Below are 15,593 nucleotides of genomic sequence, written 5' to 3'. Positions count from 1 at the left end.
CACTTGACAGCCCACTGACAGTGCTGGATTTATGCACCAACTTACCAGCTCGCGCCTGCAATGTGCAGCTACCTACCCCCTCCCCCAAATCATCGGTGAACGAAACTGTGGCAGCTACAACCAGTGTACGACGAGTACGCGGTTCTTACAGCTGACAATGATGAGGATGATGAATGACATTCAGAAAGGTCAGAATTTGCCTCTAAAGTGTGCTTCATCTGTTTCAACTCGTTAGTTCAACATTTTTTATCCGCTGATGGTTGATATATACATCCAATGGGATCCCTGGAAGTGAACCTCAACGTAACTGTTTCGTTTCCCCTAGTTTTCATGCTCTACAGCTGTTCAATTTCTATTATTGTACACCATCCTTTCCCCCGAGAACTTTGCATGTTCTCCCCAACATCCCTGAAAACACCGCCTACTATTTCCGTCACCGTCGAAGCAGCCATTTCACGTTTTATCGGACGATATCGAGGTGACGTAGAAACTGTTTGACCAGGATGGGTTCCAGCACTTTGGCTAAACTGAGAGTGATTGAAGTGGGACAATAGTAGTAGGTTCAGACTTGCCGACATTTTCCGTCCTGTTATTTCATCTATCAGATTAATTTAGGTTTAGGAGATCAGGGAGGAATGTTCCCCCTATATAGTTGGTAGTTCTTCCCGCGACTACAAATCTGTTGAATATTTTCCTCCGGAATTCCTTATATTCACTCATTTTCACTCAGAGCGTACTAATCTAGGATAATGTCACTGGCGTTCAGATCACTTTTGCAAATCACCGAATAGGTTCCATTTCCCTTCATGTGGTCTGAGCATTTAGTTGCTTTTTGGAATATTCGTTCGGCCGAGATCACCTCTTGGGTATGGTTCACGGGTATTCATCATCGCTAAATACTATTACGGAGTATGTCGATGCAAAGGCCTCACACACTTTAAAATTCGACGTCATCAATTTTTTTACGCACCCTCCTTTGCATAAGTTGTTTTCTGCATCCAACGCAGACGACCAAATCCAGTTCTTCCCCCTACGACATTCGCGAGTTTATGAATGAGGCAGCTTTCATGAAGAATTTCTCCAACGATCATATCGTTCAGATGCTTGGGATCTTGGTTCATCAGGTGAGTTTTCTGTATCCTTTTGTACTCAGCGTTCTTCATTGTTTCGGTTTCTACCTTTTCCTGGATACCACGTTCAACCGTCTATGGTTCCCCTCGGCCGTCATAAGAGACTATGCTACCATATCATTTTTCCGCATTGAAAGCGAAAATTTGAGGATATTCCAGTCCATGGAGTACGTTGCCTAATGTTTTTCAATACCTACACTCAATGAAGATACCGCCTCATCCAATCTAGACGCATCCGTTCCTGTAAATTAACCTCCCGTGGAATTTCGAAGGTTTTTCCTCGTAGAGTGTTTAAGTGAGCTGATATCACGTGAACTACCTACTTACCTTATTTCGTGGTGGCTTTCTCCTGGAGGATAACAAGTCGCCTTTGGCAATATTCCGAATCACTGCTACTTCAGAGCACGGTCAGCTGCGAGCACCGAACGGTGTCTTTCAATCTCCGTTCCACTGCCTAACGTCGCAGACCACAATCCGTCACTCCCAACTGTCTATAGCCCCAAATTAGCCACCGGAACATGACCGTCCGGTAAGGGAGAGCCTTGGTGGAATTTCTCTTGCTGGTTTTCCCTATTACTGCATAGGAATTTACCTGAAGTGAAATCAGGTGATCACTCGTACGCCCTCAAGGTCATAGGTACACACTAAACAGACCATTCCTACCCCGAATACTTTTCAAGCGTTTACCTCATCTCCCACTTAATAATACTCTTTCTACTTTACATTTATTTCATGCACCACGCCTGACATCCTCCAGTCATCTCACGACAAACCACCTGCACTGGTAATGGAGCTCATGTCCTTGGGTGACCTTGCAACCTTTCTGCGCCAGCGTTTATCGGACGAGGACTACGCTCAGGGTTCAGTCAAACCAAGTCTCGCAGTAAACTGGGCCACGCAGATTGCCGGTGGAATGGCTTATTTATCCAGTTTGCAGCTGATACATCGAGATCTGGCAGCTCGCAATTGTTTGGTGAATGATTCGCTGACCGTAAAAATCGCCGGTTAGTCTACTTTTCATAATGTAACATGCGAAACGCTATCAGGGTCATCATTTTTCCTAACTTGTTACATCCTCCTTTTACTCGGCGCGTTTCAAAACACATTCAAGGTAGCCGTTAACTGCCCAAACGATCGATTTCATTTCTACTGTGCAAGAATTACAACCGTATATTGCGTGTACTGAATAGATACGCAGACGATTTCCAGCTTCTGAGATGCTGGCGAACTTAACCAGTGGTGTTTTTATGGTAAGGATAGCAGTTTCCCGTTGTGATCGTCAATATGAACAAAGCAACGCTTAATATGGGTGATTTGAGACATAGAACTCGAATCCTGATTATCCTGTAGCCGTTGGCTACAGGTATGATGCTAGAACCACCACTGGATGCGGTGCAACGAAATTGTTCTGTCACTCAATCTGAATGAAGTTTCGAACAGACCTTATTTCGGTGTTGTGAAAGGAACTTTATGTGATGGGGGCGGACATATCCAGATAACAGCTATGGTGAACATAAAAAGTTCATCGGTTTGCATACAAGGATCAGGCGTGTCCACTCAATGCCCTGAATTTGAAATAGTCCCCCGATCCACTCGGTGACTTGCGTGCGCATGAAGCAAATAACCGAATGGGACAAAAGATCGTATCCTATGGAATCAATAATGACGTATATTCATGTTCCGTGATAGTACTATGTGTTATCCGGATGGGTCAGGTGGCTGGGTTCGTTAGTGACACGGAAGGTGAAAGGTAGGGGGAATTCATGGTGGTTGAAATCGCGTTTGAAAATCCTATGTCCTGGTATACCAGTCTACGATGGGCGCCATTTAATTGAATGAGATGGGACAATGACGGTTGACGACATGTAACGACTGTATTCGTATTTTTATGTGACAGCTAACTCATAATCCTAATACATTTCACGGTGACATCTCAATTTGTGCTGCGTAACGTAGATACCATATGTATTGGAAGGACTGCCCCGCGCAATATGTTGAATCACTACCTACTATCACTTTCGAACTTCCAGCCTCCTCACTTTCAGTTCATTTGGTATGCACCTGTAACAGATCACTGTGTGTAAAGGTGGCGTTTAAATGTAAACATCCAGTTTTTTCACCATACTAAACATTTGTTGAACCACGTTCATAACGCGTGTCAGGTGACCATCATTATTGATTATCTTGGCCGCCAGTATTGAATACATCCATACATATTTGTGGACAGCCAAAACCTCGTATGCCGTTCTTCATTTGTTCGGTACAGCTGTCAAGTGTATATGTAGATTGATGATCTCTACATTCACACACATCTATGCATTTTCCCTCCAATGACTGCTATCTCCATGACGTATCGCGAGAGCCAGTCTTCTTATGCGCCACCTCCACTTGACAGCCAAGTATCACATTCAATATCCTGAGGAAATTTGCACATGCAACATATCTCATCTACCGGAGGAGAATCACGAAATGTCTATTAGATAAAACACATATCATTAGTCATAAGTCACATTGATCCTCGTGCCTGTCTGCTTTCATTCCATTATAGTGATCTCACCCTTACGATGTAATGCTTTTCATGTTTTTTTTTAAATTCATCCACCCGATTTAGATTTCGGTCTCGCACGATTTTTAGATGGGAATCACTATTATCGCAAACGTGGTCGAGCTCGACTTCCGATTCGTTGGATGTCACCTGAGGCTTTGGCGTCCGCCTATTTTACCATACAATCGGATGTGTGGTGAGTAATCTGCAACTGCCTTCAAGTAATCCACCTTTAGTGCAGTCATTTTTTCAACTTTTTTAAACCAAGTCATTCGGCCGGTCATTCTCCCAATTTCCTGTCAGGAGACAGAAGACTTTAGAAATGCCAGACATAAGTCGTGTTTACCCATCCACAGATCATTTGCTGGGGGAGTTTTCATTTATCTCCTATCCCGTTTACTCCATGTCGTCAGCAAAGGGCACAAATATTCGTATGGGACGTGAGTCGAACTCTCGATCTTCCGCTCACTGAGCAAGTGCTCTACAAACTGAACTACCAACCGAATCCCACTTGTATGTTCGGTTTCCACATCTGATTTGGCCTACACGTGCCCATGCTCTGGGTCGAGTGCTGCAATGGTCCCGCGGGCCACACTAACTGGAACTTTGTTCCAGAGGGTTGAACCATGCCAGAAAGGTCAAAGGGGAGCAGTCAGTTTAAGAGCAGCGACACTATACAATGAGTAGTCACACGGCGAGGCCGTCCTGGGACAAAGTCCTATTTTCCTCTTCGATGGGAGTGTGAAGCTAGTAGGGGGATTTAGTCCAGGCGACTAGCATTTTCATATTCATGGAAGCAGTGCTTCCGCTTTCTCCTGAGGAGGCACAGGTTAGAAAAGGTCTACTCTGAAAACCGCATACTCCGATTTCTCAATGGGTGACTGTGACCTGTGGCGCACTATTCAATGCGGCCGAAGTACTTTTAAAACCAGAGTCCGGCCAAAGGGCACCCGCTATACGCAGATGAATGAAGATTTAGACCGTAACGCCTTACTACCTGCTCCCTCGGTTTACGCCAACCTCAAGTGGCAGACTCATGAATAAAGTTTTCTACAGGGTTCACGCTACTTGAGCAGTTTCCTTACACCGTAACCTAAACTCAACAAACATGTCCTTCAGAGATTTTAGAGATTTTAGAGGACCACTGCCACAGGATGGCACGTGAAAGTTAATCGCTCTAATGAGTCAAGGAGTTTTATAGTGAGCTCGATGTACACCACATTGTGGACTGTTGGTTAATCATAAGATGGTCAGTAGTACCTTGATCCTTGAATACCTATCAGGCCATAGCAAAAGGCCGCGCATTGCTCCCTTCCGTTTACAAGAACCTTTGTTTTTCGGAGTAATTTAGTCCCACTGTTAACATCGGCTATAAATGATGATATACCTCTGATGGTATTGCTACATTTGCAGAGACTTGCAGTTGCACCTGACACGAATATGATCACAAATGATAGATGCGGTGCCCTAAGAAGATCCTAAACAAAGGAGCATTACCTTTCATAGGCATTACTTCCATACATCCGCCTGTCTGAATATTGTAGTCTCCAATCCATTTTGAGTTGCATCTGGAATTGCCGCAGCTATGCACATCTTTCCAATTAGTCCAGTAAACATCAGACTAGTTTGTAATCTGAACGAGTACCTCAGTCCTGTTCACTTCCATAGGAATGATAAAATATACGTACAAACGATCCATTTACTTAACGTGTTTTCGCAAAGCTTCTTTGTTTGTTCTAAGCCTGGCTACTTTGCGCTTTTGGTGGTAGTCACACCCCCAACCTGTTGCTCTGGCAGGCAAGCCAAACCAAGTGGAAGGGGCTTTGATGGTTGGCGGTGAGTCTCTGAAGATAGATCCACCTGATTGGGTGGATGAGAGTAACACCTGTATCCAGCGAAGCGATTCTGGTCCTATTCAATGATTAGGCAGCCGCATATGAGATACAACTGTCAACTGGCTCATGGAATCTCATCTGTTATCAAGTCCTAGTAAAGTGTAAGAGCTGAAGCAGTTTCTCCTCTCACCAGAGTCAACAGTACTCAGTCAAGGTAAATGAGAGTCGCATAAAATCACGTGTCGGCTAGATGGACGACTATAAGCGCACCTGGACAGTACTCTCGGTAGCTAATAGTCGTATGCAATAGAACGAGGAATGTAATACAACCGCCCTCCACCATTTAGTACAAACCTAGTCCGAACCAGGTTGCTGATGAGCAAGTTTATGTTGCACCCTGTACTTTTCCTGTCCGTTCTGCAGAATGGAAACCCCTAGTTAACTTCAGTAATTGGTGCTTTCTGGAACACCCTTTATTCTGCAAAGTTTATTGACAGTTTTTTCTAACCTCTGACAGGTCCTATGGCGTTGTCATTTGGGAGATCGTAACATTCGCCGCTTTACCGTTTTCTGGCCTTTCTCATGAGGAAGTTATCGTGCATGTGACCGGTGGTGGTAGATTAGAGGTTGCCCAGTGGCCTACCCGGCTACCATCGGATCTGTGAGTAATCTTGAGAGATTTCCATTGTTTTTATTCATGATAAATTATTTTGATCCTTGTCAACATATAGAGTTCATAAGTACAAAGAAATGGAACACAGAAATGGAACCCTGTGCTAAATTGCCGTTTTTAGCTCCCGTTCATCTTTCGCTGGATTATTCGTCACCCGCACTCATCGTTGTTTTTAAGTTTTTTCAATTTTTGTTGTAAACTTGGCTGTTATCGACAGCGAATGCCTGACCAAGACTTATATGCTGCACTGCAAAAGACTTTTGAACCTCTTTGGTGCGTACCAGTGGAATCTTGTGCGCGTAAAAACTGGAGGTGCTCCGTTCTCTCGACCGGTTGATGCGTTTACCTTTTGTTAATGCTATGCGATTCGAAATTTCACCCAAGATTTCGTTCTGTAAGTGAAATCTGTCCGTTCCAAAAAGCCCGGAATCACTGTACTGCTGTTTCAGCAGTGCGCGTCCCTCGAATGTCTAGGGTGATTTGAACCGCAAACGGACCACGACTGGTACGATCCAAACTACTATCGATCGCAGAGGCGATAGGAATCCGACTGCTGGATCCACAACTTTGCATCCAAAAGAAACTTGTGAGACCTCTGAACTTGAACTGGCCTACGAAACATCTGGTCCCACAAGTCTGTCTGACATTGACGTCATGACCCATTGACCTACCCCTCACCCAACCCCCTTCCTTTGAATTCTATTTCTCTAAAGTGTAGCCCCGATCTTAACCTTTTCCACGTGATTTCTGCTACCATATAAGTTTGTGATGTATTAGCCAAGATGAACAATCACAGAAAACAAGCTTTGTTCACTACCTTCTTCGTTCTCATGTCTCTAAATAGTTGATGACCACATCGTTCGGCCACAGACTGCTGATCTGCAATATAATTGATACGTACTTGAAATATAGACTCATTAAACCTCCATGAACGCGATTTACATCACGTGGTCACAACCACCGACCAATCGCTGCGCTCCACTACGCTCCCTAACAACGCACTGATGTCACCTCGATTGGTTTGCAATCAAATTGTTAAGCATCTTATTGAATGCGGCTAACATTAAGCTAGCAGTGTAGGCAATTCGTGTTCGCTTACTGCAGTCGTTATCTAGGTCGGATGCATGACCATCCATCCACCTGACCCTGATGGTTATTCTTGGTTAGTAGCTTGGACATTGCATACGATAAGTTCCACCATTGTTATCCAATAGGAATAACTATGTTGTTTGATTCAAACTTAATTTCCGGTCGCGTTTTTCGCTAACATTTCTCATTATTCAGAGTAAACCTTCTACTGTCGGTTCCGTTTTTTTTATCTTTGCAGCCAGACTCTCATGCTGCGGTGTTGGTCTTTCGAACCAAGCAGCCGGATCACCTTTTCCGAAATCCTATCCTCACTAGAGCCATTCACACATCTCCGTGATGCATCGAACCCTTCACTCAGGGATTGATGCCTTTCCTGTCTTTATCTGTTTATGGCTTTCGAGTATTCCCCGAACCTTTTTTTCGTCTTTTTTTTCAAAAAACATCGTGCATACTTTTCTCAAGCTCGCTGTTTGACGACATCGGTCTTTTATATGTAATTTTGTAGAATATGTATTCAATAAACAATGCTGATCGATTTCTCCATTGTTTAGTAACCCAAAATTAGTGTTTGCCCGTAAATAATTTAGGAGTAAAAGAAACAAGCACCTCGACTACCTCAATTCAGAATATATCACACCTGCACACCACTGCTTTCCAATATGTTCAACGATTTGCTTCACCTGATAACTCCGTTTATTTATTTGACGTCACCACCTCTCTCCACAGGGGGAACTTATGGCAATCATTTAAAAAAAACCCGGGCCTTAATCTGGCTTTCTGTTACTAAAACCCAGCTACTCGGCAGGTGCTCTCGTGGGCCTTTCCAAATTTTTGCTATGGATGCTAGTTGTCTGTTAGGAATGTCTGGTCAGTTGCGACATTTAATCGTGAATGTAGCTGATTACTGGTTCCATATGCTCCCATAGGTAAGCCGCACAGACCACGTGGAAACAGGCAATTCTTCGCATAATCTGCAATGTTTACGTGAAATTCCACTCATATAAAATGCGGTTACCCAGAGTCCATTATAAAGAAATAAGCAATAAATTCTTAAACTTCGTCACCCAGTGTTGAACTTCAGTAAAGGACACGCTTGCTGAGCTGTCCCGGCTACTGCCATGTCTGCTTTAGTCTCGGCGGCTGTCTATATCAGAGAAATAAGAAGTGTTTTAGCGTTGGTCGCTAATTGACACAACACCGATTAGTTTGGACTGAGAAGTTGGAGTGTGCACAGCGCAACTCGCAAATTGCTTTGAGGGATCTCATGCAGAGGATAAACTGGAAGAAATTTATCTTTGCTACCAGACTTACAGATCAGGTAAAACTGAACACTCCTCAGACAACTCAACTGGTGTGATTCTGTTTACACTTCTGTATTAACTGTGGCCTGTGTTCTGGAGAGGTACACTTCTCACCGAGATTCGGTAATGATAGGTGGGGTACATATCATTCAGCTGTAACACCCGGTGCCTAGCTGCCATGCTACTCAAAGGAAGCACGAGGGCTGGGGTACTGCCAGGTTGCCCAAGCCTAGGCAGAGAAAGTCGAGAGGCAGGAGTCGGGTCAGAACCACGGACATTCCGGTCAGTAAATTCGCGCTCTAACCACGTGAGCCATCTCGCCCCCGGTACTTATCGCTATGATTTGGATCAACATACAGTTGTGCCGCCAAATGGGACAACTTCGTTGGCACGAACAGCGTTTTCCTGGTTTTAGTTTCGGCCCTGAAACATGGGTTCTCTGAACCAATACCACTCCCCAACAGTTAAGTCGCGGGCGAGTGCGTCAGTTTATGTTCTGTTTCTCAGTTTGGCTTCTCCGTGGAATAGTTTTCTGAGTAGAGTTCTTACAGTAGCACTAACAGGCAGTTGGTGCTCCAGGCACTTACAGGAAGTTTTTAAAGCTACGCAAATGAATGAACAAATAATGCGGTGTTTGAGAACAGTGAGTGTGGCGAAAATGCATTTGTTTTGGCGAAGAGGGTGAAAATGTGAGCCCTAAACTAGGCTTGTTGGATAATGGTTATGTTGAAACTCATGAAATGTTTGATAGAACACGTAGTTATAGACCCATGACGTCATTTGCACTGAGAATTGGCTCTAGTTTTAGCTTCTGAAACCAGTTAGTCTCAATTTGTATGTAACCTGCATATCCAGGCCTTGATCTGTCGAAAACACAAATTCCCCGCTACATTGCGATCGGTTGGGTTACAAGCTGTCATAAGTTCAATTACGGGAACTCGGGTCTCCCTATACCCACCAGGTAATTGTGGTCAGCTGAGGTTCATTGGTCACAACAGGGGTAGCTTACTGGTGGGAGAACAGTTCTACTGTCAACACCACTTCTGAAGTGAAAACACTTCCTGGGTTGCCGGTTGATATGACAGAAGTAGCCTGATCTGTTTACAAACGACGTATATTGAGAGGATATGCACATGATACAACCCGCTGTGAGTGCCAGCGAGTGACGAATGGCCAGCGTGCTGTTATAAGGAATGTATTATATTACTGATGACGCAAAATATTAGGTAGACATGCATATGAGGCTCGGACAATGGACCCTCTAATCATAAATCCCTATAGTAAGAGGGTCCATGTTTGATGAACTCTTCTCCGTGGTAGCCATGTTTCCCGAAGTGATAATTGTCATAGTAGATGCCCAGCTGACGAAGATCAACAAACATTTGAACATGTCGGATGGTCGGTATGAACCCAATAATATTACACTCGCGGCAACTTCCCAGGTCTACACCGTGGTTTGGATATTCCGTGGGTCTTGGACGGTAGTGCTCGAACCAGACCTGTTAGAAGCAGTGGTAAGAAAGCGTGTGAAAGTGTAGACCACCATGGACTAAGCAATATTACAATGAGATATACTTCTTTAGTTTAGACGTTTCTTCAGGTTGGAATATTCTATCATACTAAATACTATGGAAACCCATATGAGAGACCACTATTTATATCCCGCTATATGCTCTGTCCCCCCTTCCCGGTATAACGCGCAGGATCTGCATGGTTATTTCAAGCCACTGCAATGCTGATAGTAGATGAGAATTCCAGTCCGCAGGATGGAATAGGCTTATATAAAACGGATGATGTGCTCACCCAGGCAGGAGCGCTAGCAATCTTTCTCATCTTGCAATAATGCCACCCAAAATTCTTGGTGACATGAATGAATTCATGGCCTCGAGTAGTCTAGTGAGTAACGTGAATGATTTGTGTTCGGAAAACCAGAGTTCGGGACCATCCCCGGCGCCTTTCAGTTGGCTGCTTTATGTCGCTCCGTCTCGAGCAAAAGCTACCCACCTAGATGATCCATTGAAAGGGAACACCCGAGTCTTCAGAGAGCCGCCCAAAGGCAGTGTGGCTGAGCGGTAGTCTATTGTGTGAGCGTTCTGTTTAGTTGGGCTAATGGTGTCACTAGCATATGGTCCACTATGTTTCTCTGCGTAGAAACCTCCTATAAATCCTTCAATTTAACACAATGTCTACATGCACAGAGAATTGCGCACATTCATGCGAGGCGCATATGCTGAATATTTCGCACTCAAGACCGTGCAATCAGTAAACGTCAAAGATAAACAGTGTCCAGGTGAGAAGAGCCCTGTCTCATGAGGCTCCCACTCAAAGGTGACTCGGTTGCTGAACTAGTTTTCAGAAGACTTGGAAACTCCGCAAACTCAGGTTCCGTTTGAATGCTCAACTGCTGTGATCTACCACCAGCTTTTGTGTGTCCTCGTATGCTTGCGCCGGGAATCTACGTTGGTTGTACGACAATGCATTTGTTGGAAAGAATGCGGGAGCCTAATCCCATGACTCAGAGTGTCGGCTGGAAGGAACCGAGCTCAAGTGCAACTGCTCACATTTGGTCGAAGCGAGTCATGTAATCGACAAAAATAAAGCCCTCGATATCGCACACTGGTTACCTCTAAACGGATCATGACTGGTCCGATCCTGACTGCAATGGATAGCAGAGGCGACTGTTGAACCAACAATTTCGCATTTAAAAGGAAGCCTATGCGATCTCTGAACTTGAACTGGCCTGCTAAAAATCCGGTCCCACGAACTTATTTGATATTGACGCCACCTACGTGATTCCGTGACCCAGTGACCGGTGTGACTTTCGCTCAACCTCCTTCCTTTTATTTTCACATTTCTTTCACTAATGTTACCGTACCTCCATTTTTCACAAACTTTTTCTACGTGATTTCTGATACCGTGTAAATTTGTGATGTATTAGTTGAGAGGATCAGTCAGAAAACAAGCTTTAGTTGCTAATGGCGATATCGTCTGACTCATTGTGTTTGTGTGCATGTGTGTCAGGGTCAACTCCCCGCACACCTATCGAAGAGAACCGTCTCGTTTACCAAAAGTGACTCCACAGATGTGCCTGTCTGGAGAAAGACCCTCTGGAAATGCGCCGCTATTTTGTTATATCAGGTCTCATTGAACCACCAATAGTACTACTTAACCTAGGAATTTCGTGACCTTCCCACTTTCGACGATGTTGGATTAAGTACCCAGCTGATGCCACACGGATAGATGGCTTCCAATTCTAGTGTTACTAGCGATTAGGAAAGCAAACAGGAAAGAAACGGTGACAAATTTCAAGTCATTACCTGCATTATTCGGTCGATCTGACTGTGATGGAGGAGGAACAATGGATCATTACCTGCCGTGCTAGCGCAACAGAAGCTTCCGTGTACCATATTGTGAACTTTGTTGTGCATGAATAGGTTTTCTTCATTTGTTCCAGGAGCTGAACAAAAGCCTTCCAGTGCCTGATGAAAACCGCGGCATTTTTTGTCATCTTCCTCCTTTTGAGGTAGATAGAAACTGGAACATAAGAGAAAGTATTGATAAACTCAGTCTATGAACAAAAAACTGTAGATGTCCACCGAAAACTGAGTTTAGATAAATCAATGGCGGGTTCCCAGTGACGTTATTCTACTGCCTCATACCACGGGTGTGTGTTACTTATCACCTTGATTGTGGTTTCACTGATTTCAACGTACACGAGATATTTCTAAATGTCTTATCGGTAACGTTGGCGTACTGATAAACAGACTACTTACAACTGCAATGCGCTTGAAGTTTCCGCAGCCCATTTCCGCTGAAAAAGCCTCTGCTGACCGGACATGCATCTTCACCCGGGTATTAGCTCCATATTAAGGTGTCCGCTTGCTTCGCTGTATGTACATATACATGTGACAGAACAATATTAGCAGATAGTGGTGCTTTCCTGCCACAACAATGTTTACTGGACCAGGGTACCTTCATTACAATGGAGCCTAAGCAGCTGGATAGCGAGTACCCCCATTCGAAATCGTGATAAAAAATGTCTGACCGCAACGCCGTTTAAGGTGACGTAACATCAGCTGAAAGTCGGAATTTCAACCGATATGGAACGTTTTATTTCCTAACAGCGAATGCGGAAGCCCAAGAGATCAAATGTGTACGCGATCCGTGTTCGCTTTCGAAATACTTTCAGATTTCCAGACGGTTAACTCTGTACAATGAACCAAAAGCTGCCGGCAGATATGCCAAGAAATCGGGACCTCTAAGAGGCAGTTTCTACAATTCACGTGCACTTTACGTGCGAAAGTCAGGCAATTTAGCGCCTAAATACTAAGGAAGTAGTCATTTTCCCAAAGTAATTCCTATGGGAGGGATCACTAATGTCCCCATGAGGGCAATCCTAAGTGGGATATTTTTGCCAGTTTTTGATATGTAATTTAACTGCTCAGGGTCTATCAATACACAACTAATGTCTAGACTAATTGACCGGTACACGGTAAACCCAGTTTAATACCATAAATGTGGATGTGTGAGGGAATCCAGTCTGATGGATCACTAAAATTTAATATATATTCGGTTTCCAATCAGAAGGAAGAGAACGTTTGATACAGTCACGCGTCATGTAAGAATGTCTCATCAGAGAATGCTAAATTCCGTGCAGTTATGAGTTAGATTCGGCCATGTTAATCGTAGTAGCCCGGCAACTATCAGTGATCGAATATCAGTTCACGCATCGTTACCATTTTATTATTGGTTGAAGTTTTCAAGGCTACCTAATAAACCACACATTTGTTTATAGCTAACTGATTCCTCGCAGGTTCCCGTTACTGAGTGGTGTGATGGTGGTGAAGGGCGTAATATTTGGCTGAAAAGTATCAGGAATAGAAAGAACATACCTTAGAACAAACGATTTTCCTCGTCCTACAAGTTCATTCTATTTGGGTTCTGTTGCATAATGCTCCGAATACACACTAGTGTAATCGTTACACGGCGCGTTGTTTGGTCACCGTGTATGCTCACTTTCTGGCGGTGTATCAGAGTTTGGAAACCTGAGGGGTCAAAAGATAGGGCGCTGGTTGTCAGTGTTTCAACATATTGGTAGATGGGGCTTGTTTACTGATCATATGGCCGTCTGCCTGTTCACCGAGCTTCGCCATTGGCTCGCGAACGTTTTGTCCCCAGTCAAGGAGACATCGTCAGTGAGCACTTGGGGTGGTGCCTCCTCCTCGCCCAGCTGTGGTTATATAGTCTTTGAAGAGTATCTAAGGTTCCCCACATGACTGGCTAGTCGTAATCATGGACGGGTCACTAATATTACAAAATTGTATACGTTTGTAATCCAGTTGCCAAGCTCGGCAAGCAGATCAACAACCATCAGATCAACCACGAGATAGGTCACCAGGTTTGTAATCCAGTGCCAAGCTCGGCAAGCAGATCAACAACCATCAGATCAACCACGAGATAGGTCACCAGGTTTTTCCGTTTTGGTGTGAACATTGCAAGTAGGCGGACCAAGAAATATCAGGACCTTCGTAGCAAAAGAAAAAGTGATTGTTGTTCTTTAAGCGAAAGAGCACCTATGAGACTGAAACTTGAAAATTCAGGTCAAGTCTCTAAAAGACAGACATTCTTACTTGGCAGAGAAAAGGCAAAAATCTGAATCCCCTATACCGTTGTCTCTATGGTTCAGAATTTAGCACACAAAGTAACCGCAAACGCCGTGAATTTCACCAAAATCGATTACTTACGACCCACGGCTGAGGGTGAATTGCAAATCTCTGGTAGTTGGGAATGCCGTTTGTTTGTAATGTCGATTCAAAGGTTTGAAATTTGGCCAGGCTGAATGACACGAAATGCAGTTGCCACCAGACCTAGGGGGAGAACATTGCTCCGTCCAGTTCGAGAATGGACTGTCTCGGTGGATCAAACGTATCCCGTCGACAAACGGACCGGGAGCACCCACCAAACTGTTTACACAAACTTCGCATTTGTCTGCATCAACCCAGTCCCAGTAAGGGACGGCGAAATCCCTCCATCCATATAATTCGGTCGCAATTTTGCGTAGCTGCCTCTCCCAAACCAGCATGAAGTACCGGTGCCATGTTGCGAATCCCAATACATGATGGTTGTTGTCAAGTTTTTTGTGGAAACGACAACTGAAATCATCCTTGTACAGAGTTCCCCGACTAGCATACTCGTGCAGATAGGCAATCAGATACTGCAGATGAACGTCCATAAACCTAGGCTTCCACAATGGGTCAGAGTGATATCTGTCTCCTTCGTGTATAATCACATAGTCAGTGTATGTCAAAGGCATGTGGGCTACAATGTCAACAAACATACGCTTTTCCTTTTTCGTAAAGGACATCACGTTTCGCCGCAGCACCTTCTCACGCTTATTACACAATGGACCTTTCCATCCATAATAGCATTCCTCACAGCCCACGCCAAAATAGTTTCCTTCACACTGGCAAGTGTATTTGAAAAACCTCGATGGCCAATGCAGTCGGTCATCCCGAAGATTATGTTTGGGAATCTGTTCGAATTGGATGTATTGCCGTTGACAAGTTCCTATGCCAACTCCACCACAGGGGTGAATAGCTCCTTTGGGAATCGGACAACACACACCACTTCCGCCAACAGCAGTGATATTGTGCATACAAACTTTGGGTATCAACGCGTCCGCTCCCCATGGGCTTATTGTAAAAAGCAACCACGCAGAAATAATGTGGTTTATGTATTGCATGGCCAGTTCGAGTGGAGTCTTTGAATTACACGCCACCACTTGTTTGGTCTCAGTGAGACTGGTCTGTCGAGTGATAGACGGATAAACGTGACTGATGCAAGTTTGATCGAACAGATCGGATGCACTCTGCACGCAGGCCAACAGCGTTCCTTGTTTGACATTGGGCAGTAGCACAGAACATGCACCAAGTATGGAAACCAACGTCTGCCAGACTCTCAGTTCATCGAACAATTGTGTCTTATAGATTTTGCGATTCGATGGTAGATCGAAAACCGAGT

General features: G+C 44.4%; 2 protein-coding genes across 2 annotated transcripts in view; one reads left to right on the top strand and one right to left on the bottom strand.

Annotated features, from left to right (window-relative positions):
- The window catches only part of T265_08938 (hypothetical protein), a gene marked incomplete at both ends in the record, with an annotated part of 38,933 nt that extends 32,758 nt beyond the window's left edge, over window positions 1-6,175 (top strand). Inside the window, 4 exons of the mRNA XM_009174877.1 lie at window positions 1,022-1,124; window positions 1,888-2,134; window positions 3,766-3,871; window positions 6,028-6,175. Coding sequence (XP_009173141.1) covers window positions 1,022-1,124; window positions 1,888-2,134; window positions 3,766-3,871; window positions 6,028-6,175 — 604 coding nt within the window. The remainder of the gene's footprint in view (window positions 1-1,021; window positions 1,125-1,887; window positions 2,135-3,765; window positions 3,872-6,027) is intronic.
- A 3,497-nt stretch (window positions 6,176-9,672) lies between these two features.
- On the bottom strand, window positions 9,673-15,368 carry T265_08937 (hypothetical protein; the record flags this gene model as incomplete). The annotated part of the gene is made up of 3 exons (XM_009174876.1): window positions 9,673-10,072; window positions 11,891-12,107; window positions 14,318-15,368. 3 exons carry the CDS (start codon window positions 15,313-15,315, stop codon window positions 9,839-9,841), a joined length of 1,449 nt encoding a protein of 482 aa, XP_009173140.1.
- Window positions 15,369-15,593: the final 225 nt, after the last annotated feature.

The sequence above is a fragment of the Opisthorchis viverrini genome (assembly GCF_000715545.1).
Source record: "Opisthorchis viverrini unplaced genomic scaffold opera_v5_246, whole genome shotgun sequence".
NCBI lineage: Eukaryota > Metazoa > Platyhelminthes > Trematoda > Opisthorchiida > Opisthorchiidae > Opisthorchis > Opisthorchis viverrini.
This window is presented reverse-complemented; position numbering and strand designations above follow the sequence as displayed.